The sequence below is a fragment of the Oncorhynchus mykiss genome, chromosome 17, assembly GCF_013265735.2.
Source record: "Oncorhynchus mykiss isolate Arlee chromosome 17, USDA_OmykA_1.1, whole genome shotgun sequence".
Classification (NCBI taxonomy): Eukaryota; Metazoa; Chordata; class Actinopteri; order Salmoniformes; family Salmonidae; genus Oncorhynchus; species Oncorhynchus mykiss.
This window is the reverse complement of record NC_048581.1, coordinates 55,808,677-55,831,016: the sequence shown is the minus strand read 5'-3', so window position 1 is coordinate 55,831,016 and position 22,340 is coordinate 55,808,677. Positions and strand designations below refer to the sequence as shown.

Genomic DNA, 22,340 nt, shown 5'->3' with positions numbered 1-22,340 from the left:
ACTAAAAGCTTATTTCTCTCAAATTTAGTGCACAAATGTGTTTACATGCCTGTTGGTGAGCATTTCTCCTTTGCCAAGATAATCCATCCACCTGACAGGTTTGATATATCAAGAAGCTGATTAAACAGCATGATCATTACACAGGTGCACCTTGCCTTGCAATGGGTGGGGGCGGCAGGGTAGCCTAGTGGCTAGGGCGTTGGACTAGTAACCGGAAGGTTGCAAGACAAGATACAAATCTGTCGTTCTGCCCCTGAACAGGCAGTTAGCCCACTGTTCCTAGGCCGTCATTGAAAATAAGAATTTGTTCTTAACTGACTTGCCTAGTTAAATAAAGGTAAAAAATGGGGACAATAAAAGGCCACTAAAATGTGCAGTTTTGTCACACAAGGCCACAGAAGTTGAGGGAGTGTACAATTTGAATGCTGACTGCAGGAATGTCCACCAGAGCTGTTGCCAGAGAATGTAATGTTAATTTCTCTACAATAAGACCCCTTCAACGTCGTTTTAGAGAATTTGGCAGTACGTCCAACCGGCCTCACAACCGCAGACCACGTGTAACCACGCCAAGCAACAGGACCACACCCGGCTTCTTCACCTGCGGGATCGTCTGAGCCCAGCCACCCAAACAGCTGATGAAACTGTGGATTGGCACGCTGGAGAAGTGTGCTCTTCACGGATGAATCCCGGTTTAAACTGAGCAGCTTGCTGATGTCAATGTTGTGGACAGAGTGCCCCATAAGCTACGGCCAACGAACACAATTGCATTTTATCAATGGCAATTTGAATCCAGAGAAATACTGTGACGAGATCCTGAGGCCCATTGTCGTGCCATTCATCAGCCACCATCACCTCATGTTTGAGCATGTTAATGCACAGCACCATGTGGCAAGGTTCCGTACAAAATTCCTGGAAGCTGAAAATGTCGCAGTTCTTACATGGCCTGCATACTTACCAGACATGTCACCCATTGAGCATGTTTGGAACACTCTAGATCGACGTGTACGACAGCGTGTTTCAGTTAGAAAACCAGATACGGACTAGTTTTCTAATCCACGCCCCTACCCTTTATTTTTAAAAGGTATTTGTATTCCCAGTCATGTGAAACCCATAGATTAGGGCCTAATGAATTTATTTAATTTCACTGATTTCCTTATAACTAAAACTCAGTAAAATCTTTGAAATTGTTGCATGTTGCGTTTATACTTTTTTTCAGTGTAATAAGCTTGGAGTAGTGACAGTTCTTCTTTCCACTTCTTATTCCATGGGGTTAACAGGAGTCGATTCATTTCAATGGAATCCACTTTTAGTCATTTTGCTGGTCACTTTCCCAGCATTTTATAAATGTTAGAATTTCAGTAATAGTTGCTGCCAACACAGATCGGTCTTTTGGTCATAGCAAGAGTATGTGGGTGCTCTGATAACATCATCAATACGTTGTTTCTCTCCCTAGGTTGTGATCAACCCAAACTTTGAGGTAGCAGAGTCTGACTACACCAACAACGTTATGAAGTGCAGGTGTCGATACGACGGCCACAGGATATGGATGTACAACTGTTATATAGGTGAGAGACCGGAGATTACTGGCTACAACATTATTGAATGTGATGGACACTTGTCTTGTTCAAAGCCATTTTGTCTATGGATGACCACATTCCAAAGAGGTTTAAATTCAAAGAAAATAAATGCGTGAAAAGGCAATCGCAAAATGTAAATACATGTTTTAATAGTACGGCATCCCGGTCTCGGACACAGACTTTTCACCTTGACCGCTCGGTTATTCGGACCAGCGACTTTCGATTACTGGCCCAACACTCTTAACCGCTAAGCTACCTGACTCCTCTAGTGTATTGCTCAACTTGAATGATTCAGATGTTTGTGTGTGGCCGTTTTTAGCATTGAAAAAAAATATACACCACTCTATTCTGTCTGGAATTGAATGTCTTTCGAGAAAATAACAGTGCTTATGAAAATACATTTCACCCCTCAACACGTTTTTTAGTTTATTTTTCTTCACAGTTAATTGAACATTTCACATGCCTAATTTATACCCTAGGCACGACGTACACAACGTAAGAGCGCAAAATGGCGATCCTGAAAAGTTGCGTCAAGTTACAAGTGAAGTCGCTGCAGTTTATCAAATGAAACTTTATTTACATAGATCTTTTTACAAAAAGTAAATTAAATCACCTATATATTTATCTGAAACCTACAACATAAATGATAGAGTTGCTTTGCTTTCCTAACAAAATTGTCCACATCCTGCCTTTTTATTCCCATCTCCAGACAGTGTGTTAATTTAATGTCATCTTTACATTTGATTTAAGGTCACTGCATCTTTACATATTTTTGCTATGCAAGTTTGCAATTGGGGAGGGCGGGCTCGTGGTAATGGCTGGAGCGGAATAGTATCAACTACATCAAACACATGGTTTCCATGCGTTTGATGCCATTTCATTTGCTCCGTTTCAGCCATTATTATGAGCCGACCTCCCCTCAACAGTCTCCACTGATAGGAATTATACAACTGGTGCCTCTGTTTGCGATGCATCACCAACTCTTGAGTATTACCTTATCCATCTATATATGGACGCATTCAGAGTGTTACTGACATGTAAGTGGTTGGCATAGAACAAATTACTAAGTAAAACACATTAATAACTGTTGCCAAACCCCCTCCCCCCCAAAAAGGGGCCAATCCAAGCTTTACTGAGTTGGCCATGAAAATAAAATATCCAAGCCAGCATAGTGTAGTTTAGGTTGGCCCTATACTGTAAATCAGGCACTCGAGTGCTACAGTGGCATTAACACTAGGAACTTGAAAACAGGAACAAGACATAGGATGGCACTGGTTTGACAGTTATTTATTAGCCAGGACATCAGTAGGTGTGTCGTCCAGTTGTAGCCTGGCATTCCTGTAAAAGATCATGAAAACTATCAGTTCAGTTAAAAGAGAAAGCTTGTGAAGACTTCAGTGATTGAAGTATTTCTACCATTGTAACTACAGTATATAGATTAATTTATATTGACAACCAGTGTACCCTGTGCTTTTCACTTTTCAACTGTGCCCACGATTGAACGAGTGCAGTTCCTCATGTGTCCCGTTTGTCTCTCCTCTTCAGGTGGCTCAGTGAGCTCCGAGTCAGAGGAATCCTCTTTCAGTGGCCTCATGAATAACCAGCTGGGACACAGGTAGTGTGGACGGACTCAATGGAAAGACCAGGAGGAACATTTTATTTTGCGAAACTGATGAATGACCGGCAAGACTGTTGTGAAATGACCAACCGCTAGAGGGAGCGCTGTGCCGTCTGTTTCCTCCCTAACGGTGCTGGATGAAAATTGAAAAGCAAAGCTCACCTCAGTGCCAACGTTTTATATAAGGACGTTGCAGACGAAAAAACCCTGTTTTAAAGATCCAGCTTGAAGAAGCAACTCTGTCTTTACTGTTCTCACAAATTTCTGTCACATGTACAGCAGAGTGCTGGTGCTATCAAATCAGAGCTATTTAGTTACCTGTACCCAATCTTTGTGGTCCACCGTAAGGAAAGAAAGTGATGTTTTGAGACACCTGCTGCACTTTGAGACAGTGTCCTGAATTGTTTATTTAATTGTTTTTAGGACAGTGTGTTGAGCAGGCAATTAACTATGCACCTATGAACACCAGCGTAACGCTGTTTCTCTGGACCCCCCCCCCCCCCCCCCCCCCCCCCCCCCCCCCCCCCTGTCCCCAGAGTAGTGCTGAGCGATTAACTGAAATGTGTTATTTTTCGGGTTTTTAAACAACAACAACTGACGTTGAATCAATTATTTGTATTTCATTTAGTTCCGTTATTTTTCCTGTAAGCTCACTGCACACAGTTTCTCTAAAGATAAATCAGATCCGTTCTGTGTTTCTGTTATGACTGCTACACAAGAGAGAAGAATGCGCGATCATTAAGGGATATAGAGAGCAGCTGTTGTTCCGTGAGGTAAACACATGATCTAAGTGGTTGATAGTTGGTATTCAGCCGTCATAAAAGTGTGCCTCATTTAATTTGAAGAACTGCAAAATAGTGATTTCTTTTCAGACAGCATTAGGCAGCAGCTCTTTAGAGATGACTTGGAATTAAATAATATATTCATAAAAATAAAAAATAAATGTAATATACACCACAACTGAAATATTTTATTAAAGTAATGTGAATAAATGATGGTTAGTAATTGATAAGCAGTAATGGGCAGTCTACCATCATGGGACTTTTATTAATTGTTTTATTCTGTGTAACAGCATTCAACCCACAATGCATATTGCATTGAATGTTTTAAAAAAATTAGCAAAACTGTGATTATTTTTTAAATAATCTAACCGAAACCGAACAGACCTCCAAAAACACTAATCGCTCAGCACTATCCCAGAGCTTCCTATACAGTTAGTCTCTTTCCTTAAAGTGTTGAGGTCGGCAATTAAGGAGAATGAGAGGCTCAATTAAAGATGTGCTTCAAATACAGCAGTTCTGTAACAACTTTCTTCTGCCCAGTTTCCCCTGATGTCACTACGACAATCAAGATCTCTTTTTACCATCCCTGTAACTGTCGCTTCTGCGGAGATTGTTTTCTAAACTAAAACTCATAGAACTACCTAAGAAGCATTAGACTTGTTGGAGGGTTACTGTCAAAACTATTTATTCAATAAATAAATAAATAGACATGGATGACAGACACATGGGCCACCAGTGCACGTGCCTTTGAAGTGGGGGTGGGGAAAGTAGCGGAATAGTCTTACATCCACGGAGAATATTATTTGCAAGTCTGTGGCGTGATAATGTAGTAGAAGCCATTGTGAATATAAAATAAGGAAGAACTGATTGTTTTCTTGCTGTGCGGTAATCACTAAGGATAATGCAGTATTATTACAACCATACAGCTACCACTAAGGAGAAACTTTTCCCCCCTCTCATCAAACCTGCATTTTTACGTCTCTAAAGAGGCAATGAGCATTTAAGGCAGAATCCCCAAGTTAAAATGTACACAAACTTCTGTCCAAATCGGCGACAAACAGCATGATTTAGGTGAGAGGGAGTTAGTTATTCATGTCATTTGTGTTGGGATTCTGCCTCAAGTTAACAGTGTATCTTGCATCACCTAATATCAACTCTGGCAATATATTTAATACCTTTCATCTTAGGATTCTAAGATACATATACATTTTAGTCTTATCACCATATTCTGCTCAGCTTAGTTCATTTTTCAAACATCCATTAAATTAAATTATTACCGTCAGGGACTCTTATGTTTGTTTTCTCGATTGTACAAGTCACAAATGACATGTGAAAATGCATCTTTGCATTCTATTTTTGTGACACTGCAACTACAGGGCCCTTTATTTTACAAGGGTGCTCTTTACTAGATGGGTGATTATCCTATACTGTATACACAGTTGATTGTTTTAAAGCATTTTGTGCTTGCTTCATATTTTCTCTAATAAAAATAAACAAGCAAACCATGACATGTTCTTGATTTCCTAAACAGAGACTCAGCAATATGATGTGATGATGAGCAACAATGTGAACAAAATATCTTGCCGAGACCCGATAACGCAGTTTAGTCGTCCCGATTCTGTGGTTTACTTTGCATCTCTGTGCCTACGTTGAAATGTCATCTCACCTGCTGTAGCGGTCAGAAATGTTGTGAGAGCGCTCCACCTCTCCGCAGCCCCAGGGCTGTGGTCACCATTCTCCGGGCCACTGCAGAGTCTGTCCATGGCTTCTCCTTTACCGGCTGGATAAACTCTGGGAAATACAGAAGGACTTTACATTAGAGCAAGGAAATAACATGGTATTAACATGGTAATAAGTTAGCTATTCACAACGAAAGCACGACAGACCACATACTTTCTGTTACAGTATAGATGGATCAAAAAACAAGAACAATACCCGCGCATCTCATGGCTTTCCCTTTGGCCTTCTTGCTCCCGTCAGACAGAGTGCTTGTCTTCAGGAGAGGGTGCCGAATGGAAAGTGCATGGAGGGCTAAACAAACACAGGAACCGATTCAAAGATTTTAATCTCTTTTGTCATAAGAAAGAACACCAACTTCCCTTCACCGACCGTCAGAAGGTCACACAACTAACTTCAATGTGCCAAAGGGGACTCGTGACTTATATTGGAGTAAAATATAACTTAAAGTAACTGTCTAGTGTTTCCAGATTTATATGAAATATAACTACTTACAAAATGAGAGTGAAATAGTTAAATAAACAATATTGGAAGGGAAGCTATGTTAAAAAGCAGCTATTCTGTGTGGGTGTACACTGGTCATTAAAATATTCACGCAAGTAGACCGTTGATTGGCCAGCTCATCCTCTAGATCACTGACTGGCCAGCTCGTCCTCCCCAAGGAGATTACATGTTCTATGAGGAAACAGCAAGCATTTATTAAACAGTCTGAGATAGAAGTTTGAGGTGGGATTTTTGATGTGTTTTTTTTCCCTTAAATTTATGCTTTAGCCACACAAAAATAAATGTCAACATTATTTGGATAGGAGTTCATAGAATATGAACTTTAAATAAAGTTAGATTTACACTGGGCAGTTACTTCAAATACGACTCAAAAGATGAAAAAAAAGATATACTCAAAAACCATACCTGCAGATTGACTGGAGAACACGCCTAGGGCGCGAGTGTTGTCCATCCACATAATCTTCATGCCCCAGTCACTGAAAGACAGACCAAGATAAGACTGGGAGAGAGACAGACAGCCCTTGTGAGTGTGCTGTCGGCTTTAGTGAGGGACATGGGGAGGCTTTCACCTGTGCTGCGGGGTGAGGTTTCCCTTAGGTACAGATCCAGGATAAGCTTCCCTTCCCCCAATCCTAAACATCAGTGAGGAAAAGGTCAAAGTGATCCAAGATCAGCATCTAGGGGCAACGTCACCCTACTCCAAGGCTTTTACCTGTAGTCTGAAAAGGCATCCAGCAGGTCGTCTGTTTTGAACATGGCCGGGAAGTCGTAGATCTCGATAACGTGGGCATACTCGTCCTGGTTGATCCACACGTTCCCAAAATACGAGTAGTCGTTGTGGGCGTGTTCGATGGCCACGTCTGTCTCTGTCAAGTGGGCTGTGATCTGACGAGAAATTCAACCAGTTATTGACAGATATACCTATCCCAATTAAGTGTTTCTCAGTAATCCCTTTAAATATAATACATGTGAAATATAGCCTATATCTGAGACAATATTGTATATAGTCTATGCCTCCAAAGTTGATGTATTTAACTTGAGGACAATCTAAAATGTCATGGTAATTTGTGTTCCATTTTCATACAGATTTAGAAAAAACAACAACATTTTAGTCATTTGAAGAACAGCAATGATACACTCCCCATAGATCACCCCTCCCCCACTCTATTGTCATGGAATTTGTCAGAAGCTCACTACACTAAACAGGTTTCCATCCAACCTTTTTATGTGAGTAAACTACATGTCAGATAAATGTCACGACAGGCCTGGTGGAAACAGCAAATTTAAACTTTCCAAATGTTGACATCACAAAATGCTCTAGAGAATGTGGGATATTTTTGTGTTGGTAAAATTATTATTGCGAGAAATGGCAGGTGAAACCCCTTTATGCACCTTGGGAAAGCAAGCAGTTTACTAGGCTACAGAATAAATAAATGATGATGAACTTCACAGGGTGATGAAAGTGCACAGTGATGAGCTTGCACTAGTCTTATTCTGGTGACATTTTCATTGATGCTTGGCTGCCGTTGGACAATTTTAAAAAATGATCTCCCTTATCCAAAATAATCTCAGCATGTAGGTTGTCTACCTGCACTGTATCTGAGAGCTGTTGGCTAGAGCGGACGTGCCAAGACCAGAGTGGGCACATTTACAATATAACCTTTTTTCAGACATAACCATAAGTACAGTTGAAAATGTGATATAAACCCATTTAACTGGTCTTTTTTAAATATTCTGTACATGGTAATTTAACCACAAAAGTTATTTTTATGTGCACTACGTCATCACGCACAGCTTTTTATCCGCAACAAGTCAATTTGATAGAAACTCTGGTGAGAAAATTATTTTAATGCTGCTCTGCATACCTCTCTGGGAGCCTCCTCATATAAGCTGTCGTCCCCCACACACCATACTAAAGTCATCATGTAACGTTGTGAAAATAATGGGCAATAACTCACATTAAGATGCTAATGCCATGCAGTTACTTTAGAACTACTTTGGCAGCCAGGCTTGGATCATTTTAATTTACAGTGTGACCTGATAATACATCATATGAATTTGTATTTGACAGTTGTTTATCCAGGAAGTCCCATTGATGGTCAGAAGACTTATTTTACAAGGGAGACATGAATGTAAGACCTTGTTGTGTGTGCTCTACCTGTGGCGAGAGTAGTCAGACACGCGAAATGGTTGGTTATCACACATTATCTGGCATACAAACTGTAGCAAGTGGGTGACATCAAATCACAAATAGGCTTTGATCACATATAGGTGTATTATGATCTGCGACACATAGCTAAATGCCACTGGTATTTAAAGGCAATTAATGCTAAATGTCACTGCCAGGGAATGTGTCTCACAAGGCAAATAAAATTAATTATACAAGCTCTCAATTCATGATTGTGACAGAATGCAGGAAATGTCAGCATACCTTTTCTGGTTCTCTATCTGTAGGTAAGCGTTCAATTCTTCTAGGACTGTGTGAACAGATGCATTTTCTTGCTTGGGAAGATAACAGCCATCAAAATAAGGAAATGCCAGGGTGGCTGTAGGCATTGAAAAACACAACTAATTCAGCTCATTGAGGGCTTGATGATTAGATGACCAGTTGAATCATTTGTGCATGTCCAGGGTTACAATACAAATGTGTACTGTTGAGGGTACTCGAGCACCAGGGTTGGGAAAACACTGGTCTATTTCATGACCAATGTTGGGGATACAGTTGACTCAGTGTAACAACTCAATGCTACAGTTAGCTAGCACATTTTGTTCATAAAGCGCAGTATTGGCTAGCTAGCCAGCCTACCACCATTTCCAGGCTAATGCACCTAACAATACTGAACAAAAATATAAAACACAACAATTTTACTGAGTTACAGTTCATATTAGGAAATCAGTCAATTGAAATCCATAGATTAGGGCCTAATGAATGTATTTCACATGACTGTGCAGGGGGAGCCAGGCCCACCCAGTCAGAAATACTTTCCCCCCCCCCACAAATGGGCTTTATTACAGACAGAAAAACTCCTCAGTTTCATCAGCTTTCTGGGTGGCTGGTCTCAGACGTGTATTGATCATGCTGATCATGCTGTTTAATAAGCTTCTTGATATGCCACACCTGTCAGGTGGATGGATTATCTTGGCAAATGAGAAATGTTCACTAACAGGGATGTAAACAAATGTGTGCACTAAATTGGATAGAAATAAGCTTTTTTGTGTATATGGACAATTTCGGGATATTTTATTTCAGCTCATGAAACATGAGTCCAACACTTTACATGTTGCGTTTATGTTTTTGTTCCGTATAAATTAGCTATATCACACAGGAGGCTTTGTCCAGTACAGTACAGTGCCTAATTGCTTAGGTTAGCTAGCTAAATTCTAATGCCAGTTGCAAACGTTAGCTAGCAAATGCTGAACACAAGTTGTTCAATTAAGCCGTTACAATTATGCAATGCTGATCTATGGATTCTAATCAAATATTTTATTCTGACCTTAGTTTGTCAATTGAAAATATGGCTAAGTAATAGTGATGTTACATTTGATACCGGAGCCCCGAGGAATGGGTCAAAATCGCTAAACAGTTTACTTCGAAGTAGTGTGCCAATGCTTGTATCAGATTATCAGAAGCACGTGATCAATGATGTCCAAAGCTTTGTTTTGTCAATAACCACTTTAGCTATCAATTTAGTTAATCTCTTCTCAGGTTTGAGGCAAAATATGAATACATGTGAGTTTATGGCCATGCATGACCATCCATTCATTTAATTACATATCTTGAAAACAATTTATTGAAAACCAAAGTTATTAACATTTGGCTTCAAAGAGTATCTATATTTGGAAGAATTTTACAGACAAAAATGTAAAGTTTGTCTAGGATAATTTACCCAGCTTTATCACTAGCTGTCCGCTCAGTTTATAAAAATGATAAACCAAACCAACGTCAATTGTATTAGGAAGAACAAGGTTCACTACATAAGGGTGATGTTTTAAGACCTTACAATGATGAGGGCTTGAATGTAATTGATTTAGAATGTATGAATGGTATGTTGAGACTAAAGTGGTTAGTATTTTGAGGACCTCTTAGGCCCCACTCCCTCCTATCTGAGATATCTACTGTAGCCATCATCCTTCACATACAACACCCGTTCTGCTAGTCGCATTCTGTTAAAGGTCCCGAAAGCACACATCCCTGGGTCGATCGTCTTTTCAGTTCGCTGCAGCTAACGATTGGAACGAGCTGCAACAAACACTCAAACTGGACAGTTTTATCTTAATCTCTTCATTCAAAGACTCAATCATGGACACTCTTACTGACAGTTGTGGCTGCTTTGCGTGATGTATTGTTGTCTCTACCTTCTTGCCCTTTGTGCTGTTGACTTTGCCCAATCATGTTTGTACCATGTTTTGTGCTGCTACCATGCTGTGTTGTCATGTGTTGCTGCCTTGCTATGTTGTTGTCTTAGGTCTCTCTTTATGTAGTGTCGTCTCTTTTTGTGATGTGTGTTTTGTCCTATATTTATAATATATTTTTTATTTTTAATCCCAGCCCCCGTCCCCACTGGAGGCCTTTTGGTAGTCCGTATAGTTAAATAAAAGGTTAAATCAATCAATAAATCAATTTTCTCTGTGATATGGATGGCATGTGTCCCTGCTTCCATCTTTAAAAAGATTGGAATAGATTTCTTGCTTAGACTTTAATATTAACAAATTACCTGTGAAACTTTCTGCACTTCACCAACAAGTGTTATTATATAGGAAATCCACATATAAACACAACTTCACTCCACATAACACACCGATATGGAATAATAGGTGTATTCTGTACCGTAACAAGACCATAGTCTTTCTTTTTTATTTAGCTAGGCAAGTCAGTTAGGAACAAATTATTATTTTACAATGACGGCCTACCCCGGGCAAACCCTCCCCTATCCCGGACGACGCTGGGCCAATTGTGTACCCCCCTGTGGGACTCCCGATCATGGCCGGTTGTGATACAACCCGTTATCGAACTAGGGTCTGTAGTGATGCCTCTAGCACTGAGATGCAGTGCCTTAGACCACTGCGCCAGTCGGGTGCTAAGAGATGTAAGAATGGATGAACAAAAATATCTGTAAAAGACTGAATCTTTTAGATGAAAGTTGTAATATCCTCAGCTATAATGTTTAAGATAAAACATTACTGTCCTTATCGCCCCAAGCAATATTGTATTCATAAATGCTATTCCTTCTAGTCTTGTACTGCTGATGAAAGGGATGTTATTATATTTATACATAAATGGCTGTTGTTTGCGGGATAAGAAGTGTAACAATATACATCAGACAAGTTATTTCCAAATAATTCTTCCCAGAACAGTTAAAGGAACTATCTGTCAATTATTTTTAATGTATCTGTAACCACTAAAATAAGAACAAAATATTTGTCTTTCTCTATATTACCCAAGGCCAAAGAGAACCATTTAAAAATTGTAAATTATATTTATCCGTCAAATACACTAAGATTAAAATTCAATGTAGAGCGTAATGACAACATTTTGTGGGAATGACATTGAAACTACTGAACATATTTTATTTTCCTGTGATCATATTACCACTTTCTGGGAGGAGTTACATGATTTATTAATTTCAAAGAATATTAATATTGACAATTTCACATACAATGACATCAAATTTGGGGGGGACTCATGGCAGGCCGGGCGCCTGCCGGCCGCCTGCCGACCGACTTCGGTCGTGAGTTGAACGGGACTCGACCTTCGCCTCCCCCGAGCCCATCCGGGAGTTGCAGTGATGAGACAATATCGTAATCACAAAATTCGGGGGGAGGGAAATGGGGTAAAAATTACAAAAAATATCATACATGTTGTTTCAAGTCACCTTGTCTGAGAGAAATGTACATGGTTATCAAAACATCAAGCCAGGGTATGCCTACACCAAACACATCCCTTATTTTACATATTTCTAAAATTCCCTATGGGAAAAATGATTGGAAACATTTAGCAGTTTTATGGGTATTATGACACCTCCACTGTGGGGCTCTATTTGACTAGACATGCTCAATTCTTCAGGAAGCTTTGTTTTCCCATCACTACTAAGTAATAAGTTACCAAGCTATTTTTGGGGGTTGAAAGAATTGAAAAGCATTACAACCTATGAACACAACAGACACAAACAACATTACCAACCAACGCTTAAAGAACAGAAAAAGTAGCCAGCCCTTTCCAAATAATTATTGCTGCTGGTTCCATCTGTGTAAATGCGTCCCCTTATCAGCAGGCGCAGAATGCATCCATAAACTGCATTTTATTATATTGCTAATGAACGATTGCGCCATTGACTGCAGAATATTGTTAACTGCTATTAAAAATGGTAAGGACTCATTTGCCATTTTTGTCTAGCTAGCTACCATCACAGGTGATCTAGTAAAAACAAAACTGTATGCAATTTGATGCATGCTATATTTAATTGAGTATGGCTTTTTAGGTTTTTCAAGAAAATAGTTTATTAATCGATACAGTACATATAAGAACAAGAACAAACAATACAATAATTAGGAATTAACAGGCAGTCTTATACACCATTGAGAGTCAAAGCATGCTTAAGGTTTCTGTGGTGATTTTGTGTTGTGGTCAATAATTATTTACACATAATTGGACAACATCAAGCATATGGGGTAGTCTAAAACCTCTTCATAATTATGCTAAACCACAGTCAGGGTTGGAGTCCCAATTCCTGTCAATTCACATTAAGTCAAGCTAAGCAGTGACAATATTGAGGTCAGATCTAGGTAAGTGATTTTTAACCTTTTCTTACAAATTCATAAATTAAACTAGCCAATGTGAAAACCTGATTCATATTGGCAATAACAGGTAACCTGTGTGCTTAAAACACTGTGGTTAACCGTCACTACAGAACAGACATCTTCATAATACTATGCAGACCTACACAACATGTTGCATACGAAACAAGTTCATATTGAATAGCCCGCTAAGGTGACCAAAAGTGCACCCACACCAACTCAATTAGTTATCTTCATGAACATTTGCATACAAAATGACAGGAGGCTGAATAAAAGATACAGTATGTCACATTTTAGCATGAACTTTGTTGATTTTTGAGGAGTACAATTTAGTAATACCTGAAATAACAAACCATAAACCAGAAACTTATCAGGATTGAAATGTTGTTACTGTTTTAAGTTTGCAACCTCCAAGAACAAAAACCCACAAGTTGGAACGCGCTAGCAATGCCCCATTCCCCTCTCATTGTTTTTGGTCATTAATGCTCAAGTTAGCAGTTGGGTGATTCTCATGAAACAAGTTTTAACCATAGCAGTAACAAATTGAGTTATAAAACCATGATGCAGCTGCAACAATCATTCTTAAGACTAAGATGCTTAGTTTATGGCATAGTGCCTTACATTTTCACCCCAAATTATCATTACCAAAATGCATCCGGATTAAAATTGGGTAATTTTATAAAATGGTACTACTATTACTAGAAAAACCTAACTTATTTGAATAAACACAATATGTTTCTGCAGTTTGAGAATAAATCATAAAAATTATGTACTAGTTGGAAGTTTACATTAAACTATATTTATTACATAAAAAGAGTGTCTGTGGACATGTTTCTCATTACCGCAATACTTTTCAAATGGCTGTAAAAACTCCTATATTTATTTTTTATAAAGTTTTATTCACCCATGATGCTTCATCTAGAGAAGTAGTCCTTACATGAAAAGTTAACTTTATTTATGTCTTCAGAATGAGGATCTTATTCTCCCCTTAACGACACGACGACCTCATTACCAAAATTAGAAAAATTAGAAAAATGAAAAACGTAGAGAACCATCACCGTACCAGCATGGAGGCATGAATGGGCTTTAGTGATGTGGTCCATTTGCAAGCAATAGGAGACAGCAGACTGAGCTAAGTGCTTCTCATTACCGCATCACTTTTAGGTCTTTCGTTAATGAGAACCTTCATTTCGGTAACGATAATAACCTCATTTTAATGTATAGTCAGTCGATCGGTGTGCTGTGGTGGTAACTAATTATTTACTAGGACTACAGCTTACACCTATTGTATAGATTTTTGGTAAAACATCAGTTATTCGATTAAGTAGGATCAAATAATTATGGGTGTAAACCCCATTTAATTGACCTAAAGCCACAATCTGGAGTTTGTTTCAACAAAGAGCAGCCCTGCCACTTAAAGGAGGATATCCCCCATTTTGACATGTGTACCTGTTTTACCTCTCTTTTTGGTAAATATCCCACAGATACTTTTTTTGGCATATCATGCTATGCCATTTGCCCATAAAATGCCATTCAATTTACAAACCCATCTAAAATACCTTAGAACCACACATATCCACATCCTAATACACCAATATTACCTGTAGAAAGTGTCACCTTTTTATGCTTAAGTCCACTTTCACTTTTGAAAATACATGCACGTAATTACAGTACTTATGCTAAATTAAGGTATTTTAGTCAATTGTATTAAGACCAGTGATTTTCATATTACCCAAATCCTTTGGGATTGACAAATGACACATTTTGATGATGAATCTAACAGAGCTCAGTACAGTTTTTAAACTGCAAACTATGCAACACTCATTACCAAAACATGTATTCTCATCGTCGGATCCAACTTATCATTACCGTAATAAACCAATATTTAGGAAATATTACAAAAAGTAAAATGTATACTAGTAATGTTGGCTTAATTTGATAGTGTGCCTTTTGTTCTTTATCCAAATAGGTTTACATAAAAACAAGTAATTATCACCAAAAAAACAAGAGTCAGAAAAGGTTGTATGTTGCAGTAATGAAAAATTACAAAACAGATGAATAATTTAATTTTAAATATATTTGTTTTCAGTGTTTAACTCAGGCCTTTTCATTAGGTGAGCAATGTAAATTTTTTTTTTGAGAAATTGGTTTGTCTATTACTTTTTGGGGACTTCGAAAACTATTACGGTAATGAAAATGTTTGCATTGGTAGTTGTGGAAATGGACAATATCTGATAAATAAACATAATAATTCTGAAATAGATAACTAGAGATCCTATTCTTAGAGGAATTATGGTGGAAAATGTGTTTATTTCTTGTTGTCAAGTGCCAGCTTCGTGAGAATCACCCAGTTGGTGTCAGCGGCTTAGTAGAAAAACATGTATCGTCGTGGATTATAGTTTCTCCTGGCCCGTAGACAACTGTCAAGTTAAGGAACCATCTTCCTAATGTTGTAAATTTGGTGAACCAAAGAGGGTATATTAAACACAGGTTTAAAAACTGTGGGTGAACTACACCTTTAAAGGCTATTTGTATTTGGAGATATTACACAATGCACCTTTAATGAGTAAGAGTTTAAAATGGCAATACAAAAGAAAACGGCACCATTCATACTAAAGGTGTGGTATTGGTTAACTAGAATAAGACATTTTCACATGTTCAAATTAATAATCTCAATAAACATGTAAAAACAGGGAGTGTTTGTTTCAGCGGGTTATAGGTTACTAGCACACATAGCCCATCCCTTTTGTGAAATAAATAAAAACAATTATCTACATCCAGAAAGACATCCATCTACATCCAGAAGGAATTATTGATGGGTGTGGTGAGATAATTGAGATGCACCAGGTCAAGTAGGCCATCCTGCATGAGAGCAAAAACAAACAAATGTCAAATTAAGAATACTATGAAGGTAGTCTTGATAGCTTATAGCTGTAGGCCAAGAGCTGTGATCGTGAAATAACATTTCTTATAATTGCTGCTCCTTAACCACGGGGAATCAAGGCATATCATTTGACAGCATCTACAAGTCAATATTCTTCCATTCTTTCTAATTATTTAGAAACTTTAGTGAGGTTGCTGTGAAACTTAGTACAGTTTTCCATTGATATCCCCAGATAAGAGTGCAGGTTGAGAAGAAAGCTCATTTCAATTAGGTGAATGATTTCCCTGAAAACACTCACCTTTGGTGTGGTTCATCTTCCGGAGCCAATACTTCTGTCCTCAAAAATGGTGATTTCAACCTGGTGAGAGGGTTAGTTAAGGAAACTAGGATCCAACAGGACATTAAAGAAGGCTGTACACATGAAAGGTCTGAGTGTGTCCCAAATGGCATCCTATACCCTATATAGCGCACTACTTTTGACCAGACCAGTGCAATTTGGGATGTGCCCTGTTTGTGTGAGCCTCCAAGACAGTAATGGATACAACCCTGAGACCTCTCTCTATTGGGTCTGTCAGCAGGAGTCCCAGAGGAGCGTAGATCTTCTCATTCTGCTCCTTGACGAACCTAGCAATTTTCTTCAATACCTAGAGACAAAGAAAGTAAGCCCTTTCACCCATTCATGGCTTGGCCTCATAAAAAGACTACATCCAATATGGCCACTGGTCCACGTGTCATTCAACATTGGTTAAGTCCCAAATGACACCCGGTTCCCTAAAAAGTGCAATACTTTTGACCAGGACCCATAGGGTGACATTTGGGACCCAGATTGCTTTTATTTGGAAAATTATACCAACCCTTGTCCTACATATTGTCTAGTTCTGTTTTTCCCTCAGCAGGAAAAAAACTGAACTAGACAATACATTTGCGCAGGTGTGATATCGCTCCTAAATAGCTCATGCTAATATTCCTATCAAACCCAGTAAGGCCAGCAGGCTAGTCTCTTTTTATTGGTATGTAACTTATGAAAGTTGTACTGTCAATTTGTTTTGTATTTAAACGTGTACATGATACTGCAACAAAATTTCCCTAAAGGGACAATAAAGTAAAAGACTTAGGGACCTACTTTCTCATAGTGGGTCTCCATACAGAGGAAGATTGTGTAGGCGGTCATGCAGGCCAAACAGCCCTCCAGGTAAGACTTGCCACCAATTTTCTCAGCCTCGGCGTAAAGGTTGTTAAGTGTCTGCATCGTCTCCTCAAACTGCTGCTTATCAACCTGAAAAAACAATGCCCACCAACCCCTCATTAAAAAGGTCTGCATGGCCAAATTCACACCTTTGAAAAGGAAACAGGTGAGTAGCTAGTTGTATCCATACATTGGGCCTAATTCAGGTGCTAATAAGGGTGAACATTGTACACAATCTTAAAGAAACCAATTCATTTCTAAGTACCTCTGTGTGCATGTATGTTAATAAAGTGCTGAGCGATTAACCAGAATTTCAGGTATTTTTCCATTTTTTAAAACAACTAATTGACCGGCATCGGTTCAATTATTTGAATTCCATTTGTTTTTCCATTGAGTTCAATGTGCACATCACACAGTTTCTCTAGAGATAAATCAGATCCAGCCTGAACTGTGCGATGTAGTAGGGAGTTGATGTTTCCAACATAAATATTTTATAGTTTAGTGCATAAAATGTGGCCAATAATCCATTGTGCATCTACTTGACTGGTCTGTTTGTTTTAAGCCTGCTACAAAGAGAGAAGGGTGTGAGATTGTGAGGTGATAAAAAGAGTGGAGGTGTCATAATACCCATAAAACCTAGTGGTCAAATATGGAAATGGTTTCCACTCATTTTCCCCCCCATTCATTTTCCCCCATGGGGTATTTTTGAAACACTTCAAATAAGGGCTGTGTTTCGTGTAGGCTTACCCTGGTGTGACGTTTTGATAACCATGTAAATCTCACTTGGACAAGGTGACATTAATCAATATATTTGTCTCTACTTACTCTCAGATTTGAAAATGCTACTTAGTATCAAAGTAGACATCACGCCATCTCTAGCCGACACCTTTGCTAACAGATATTGTGTCCATTGAAAACTTGCACAAGACAGTTCACAGAATTGTCAATTTAAAGAAATGAAGCCAATTAATTCATTACTACATTTAGCTAACATTAGATATATATGGATGAACTATCTAGTATTTATAAAAAAGTCAGACAGCATAGGCATCAGCTCTATAAAATAAATGTAATATACAAAACTGAAATATTTGATTAAAGTTGTGAATAAATGGTTAATAGGTGATAAGCAGTAATGGGCCATCTATACCATCATGTGACTTATGAATTGTTTTATTCTGTGTTCCAGCATTCAACCCACAATGTATAGTGCATTTAATGTTTAAAAAAAAAAACAAACAATCAAAAACCGTGTTTATTTGTATATAATCGAACCGAAACGACCTTTTAAAAAAAAGCACAAATCGCTCAGCACTGGTGCGTTATCATACCCTGGACTCCAGCTCTGAGGGGAACTTGGTCTGGAACTTGCAGATTTTACCCGAGTTGTAGTCCCTCTGGACATACACTTTGGAGGCGACAGCTGCTTGTTGCTGCAGCTCCTGCAAGCTGTGCGTCTGGGTGGGGTAAAGCATGAATTAAGTGAGGAAAGCATGACTTGAAAAAACATCTCATGGGATCACTTGAATCCATCAGAATTCTAGTTATTGGGTTAATGGAAAAAGCTAGTTAGTTAACGTTACATATCTCTGCTTCCGACAGACTAACGTTATGGGCCTTAAGATGTTTTTTGGAAACCGGGCCCTGGACAGGCAGAGAGCTAACTAACGTTAGCTAACGTACCTAGTTTGCTAGGCTAGTAGACCAAGCACCACACCACAGGCAGCCACCAAATTGTGATATCTGATTTTGTCAGACACGGCTTATAATATAGTTGTAAATGTCTCAATACACACAGTTAAAACACAAATGTGAACGCAATTTACCTCCGCCATAGTGGACTGAGTGACTGTTCCTTCCTCCAGCTAGCTCACTACTGCCGCGTTCAAACCAACTGGGATCTCGAGGAAAAACGAGCTCGGAATTCCAACGCCGGAACTAGTGCTTCTTTCTAGTGCCGCGTGCAAAACGACTGGGAACTCGAAAAAATACGAGGTAAAATCATGACGTCAGTTATCTTCAGGTCGGAAAGTCGGAGCTCAAGAAAAAGGCCCGAGTTCGAGTTGGAATTCCGAGTTCGATAACCATTCAAATAAAAAAAAATATTCCGAGTTCTGTTGTTTTGAAAACTAGGAAGTCTGAGATTTCTGGGACCGAGTTCCGAACTCCCAGTTGGTTTGAACGCGGCATAAACTCCGACCTGAAGAACACTGACGTCATGATTTGATCTGTATTTGTCAAAGTTTCCAGTTGTTTTGAACGCTGCATGACACCGCTGTGAAGCGGGCAAAAATAACTACGCACTTCCTGGTCACGGATTTTTGGAATCCTTTAGAATTAGAGTCCTTTCCTATATACTTTCTAAAAGAATAACTAGGGCGAAAATGATAAGTAATAGGGTAGCCTAGTGGTTAGAGCGTTGGTCTAGTAACCGGAAAGTAACCGGAAAGTCAAACCCCGGAGCTGACAAGGTACAAATCTGTCGCTCTGCCACCAGACAGTTAACCTACTGTTCCTAGGCCGTCATAAAAAATAATAATTTGTTCTTAACTGACTTGCCTAGTTAAATAAAGGTAAAATAAATACAAAGAATTATTGAAAATATTTCTGTAAGTTATTTGTTTATTTTTCCACATTTATTGCACAGTACATAATTGGTGGTACTGTTGTGTTACAGTAAAAGGGTGGTCCATTCTATTCAGGAGAAAAACATATTGATACAACAGTAGCTAAAATGGTGAGGTCTGTCCATAATAAATCCCTACTCTACCTTCTAAACAGCACTATCAACAAGGCATGTCATACAGGTCCTAGTTTTGTCACACCTGACTATTGTTCAGTTGTGTAGTCAGGTGCCACCAAGAGGGACGTAGGAAAATTGCAATTGGCTCAGAACAGGGCAGCACGGCTGGCCCTTGGATGTATACAGAGAGTATACATGAATATTGTGCATGTCAATCTCTCCTGGCTCAAAGTGGAGGAGAGATTAACTTCATCAATACTTGTATTTGTGAGAGATATTGACATGTTGAATGCACCGAGCTGTCTGTTAGAACTACTGGCACACAGCTCGGACACCCATGCATACCCCACAAGACATGCCACCAGAGGTCTCTTCACAGTCCCCAAGTCCAGAACAGACTATGAGAGGCGCACGGTATTACATAGAGCCATGACTACATGGAACTCTATTCCACATCAAGTAACTGATGCTAGCAGTAACATTTTATATTAAAAAACAGAAAATAATACACATTCTGGAACAAATCAAAATCAAATCCAACTTTGTCACATGCGCCGAATACAACAAGTTTAGACCTTACCGTGAAATGCTTACTTACAAGCCCTTAACCAACAGTGCAGTTCAAGAAGAGTTAAGAAAATATTTACCAAATAGACTAAAGTAAAAAAATAAGAATTAAAAGTAACACAATAAGAATAACAAGGCTATATACAGGGGGTACCGGTACCGAGTCAGTGTGTGGGGGTACAGGTTAGTTGAAGGTAATTTGTACATGTAGGTAGGGGTGAAGTGACTATGCATAGATAATAAACAGCGAGTAGCAGCAGTGTACAAAAGGGAGGGGGGGAGGGGGGGTTCAATGTAACAGCATGGACTGTGAACCAACACAAACATAGGCACAGACATATGCATACACACACACGATAACATACGCACTATACACACATATGGTGTGTTTACAGACATATTCAATCTCTCCCTGTCCCCGTCTGCTGTCCCCACATGCTTCAAGATGGCCACCATTGTTCCTGTACCCAAGAATGCTAAGGTAACTGAACTAAATGACTATCGCCCAGTAGCACTCACTTCCGTCATCATGAATGCTTTGAGAGGCTAGTTAAGGATCATATCACCTCTACCTTACCTGTCACCCTAGACCCACTTCAATTTGCTTACCGCCCAAATAGGTCCACAGACGATGCAATCTCAACCACACTGCACACTGCCCTAACCCCTCTGGACAAGAGGAATACCTATGTGAGAATGCTGTTCATCGACTACAGCTCAGCATTTAACACCATAGTACCCTCCAAACTCGTCATCAAGCTCGAGACCCTGGGTCTCGACCCCGCCCTGTGCAACTGGGTACTGGACTTCCTGACGGGCCGCCCCCCAGGTGGTGAGGGTAGGTAACAACATCTCCACCCCGCTGATCCTCAACACTGGGGCCCCACAAGGGTGCGTTCTGAGCCCTCTCCTGTACTCCCTGTTCACCCACGACTGTGTGGCCACGCACGCCTCCAACTCAATCATCAAGTTTGCGAACGACACAACAGTGGTAGGCTTGATTACCAACAACGACGAGACGGCCTACAGGGAGGAGGTGAGGGCCCTCGGAGTGTGGTGTCAGGAAAATAACCTCACACTCAACGTCAACAAAGCTAAGGAGATGATTGTGGACTTCAGGAAACAGCAGAGGGAACACCCCCCTATCCACATCGATGGAACAGTAGTGGAGAGGGTAGTAAGTTTTAAGTTCCTCGGCGTACACATCACAGACAAACTGAATTGGTCCACCCACACAGACAGCATCGTGAAGAAGGCGCAGAAGCGCCTCTTCAACCTCAGGAGGCTGAAGAAATTCGGCTTGTCACCAAAAGCACTCACAAACTTCTACAGATGCACAATCGAGAGCATCCTGTCGGGCTGTATCACCGTCTGGTATGGCAACTGCTCCGCCCACAACCGTAAGGCTCTCCAGAGGGTAGTGAGGTCTGCACAATGCATCACCGGGGGCAAACTACCTGCCCTCCAGGACACCTACACCACCCGATGTCACAGGAAGGCCATAAAGATAATCAAGGACAACAACCACCCGAGCCACTGCCTGTTCACCCCGCTATCATCCAGAAGGCGAGGTCAGTACAGGTGCATCAAAGCTGGGACCGAGAGACTGAAAAACAGCTTCTATCTCAAGGCCATCAGACTGTTGAACAGACACCACTAACATTGAGTGGCTGCTGCCAACACACTGCCTCAACTCCAGCCACTTTAATAATGGGAATTGATGTAAAATATATCACTAGCCACTTTAAACAATGCTACTTAATATAATGTTTACATACCCTACATTATTTATCTCATATGTATACGTATATACTGTACTCTATATCATCTACTGCATCTTTATGTAATACATGTATCACTAGCCACTTTAAACTATGCCACTTTGTTTACATACTCATCTCATATGTATATACTGTACTCGATACCATCTACTGCATCTTGCCTATG

The 22,340-nt window shown here is 39.7% G+C and overlaps 2 protein-coding genes and 1 long non-coding RNA gene across 4 annotated transcripts in view; 1 reads left to right on the top strand and 2 right to left on the bottom strand.

The window, feature by feature from the left end:
• LOC110494120 (lysyl oxidase homolog 2A) overlaps positions 1-5,485 on the top strand; it is a 55,039-nt gene extending 49,554 nt beyond the window's left edge. For both annotated transcript variants that reach the window (XM_021568873.2, XM_021568874.2), the window contains 2 exons: positions 1,454-1,565; positions 3,123-5,485. In XM_021568873.2, coding sequence (XP_021424548.2) covers positions 1,454-1,565; positions 3,123-3,196 — 186 coding nt within the window. In that variant the 3' untranslated portion in view covers positions 3,197-5,485. The remainder of the gene's footprint in view (positions 1-1,453; positions 1,566-3,122) is intronic.
• On the bottom strand, positions 2,148-6,418 carry LOC118940477. The gene is made up of 3 exons (XR_005037018.1): positions 5,913-6,418; positions 5,644-5,768; positions 2,148-2,915 (listed from the first exon to the last, which is right to left on the bottom strand). It is a non-coding gene; the product is annotated as an uncharacterized LOC118940477 (long non-coding RNA).
• A 6,272-nt stretch (positions 6,419-12,690) lies between these two features.
• On the bottom strand, positions 12,691-19,069 carry LOC110494141 (golgin subfamily A member 7). Its single transcript, XM_021568914.2, has 6 exons — positions 18,910-19,069; positions 18,415-18,540; positions 17,021-17,173; positions 16,440-16,541; positions 16,196-16,255; positions 12,691-15,875 (listed from the first exon to the last, which is right to left on the bottom strand). The coding sequence occupies exons 1-5, from the start codon at positions 18,916-18,918 to the stop codon at positions 16,208-16,210; spliced, it is 438 nt and encodes a 145-aa protein (XP_021424589.1). The 5' UTR covers positions 18,919-19,069; the 3' UTR covers positions 12,691-15,875; positions 16,196-16,207.
• Between the last annotated feature and the right edge of the window lie 3,271 nt (positions 19,070-22,340).

Coding starts and splice junctions, on each gene's coding strand:
- LOC110494141 (XM_021568914.2), bottom strand. Junction 16,542..17,020: donor TGGAGACCCACTATGAGAAA/GTAGGTCCCTAA, acceptor CTTTGTCTCTAG/GTATTGAAGAAAATTGCTAG. Junction 16,256..16,439: donor TAGAGAGAGGTCTCAGGGTT/GTATCCATTACT, acceptor CCCTCTCACCAG/GTTGAAATCACCATTTTTGA.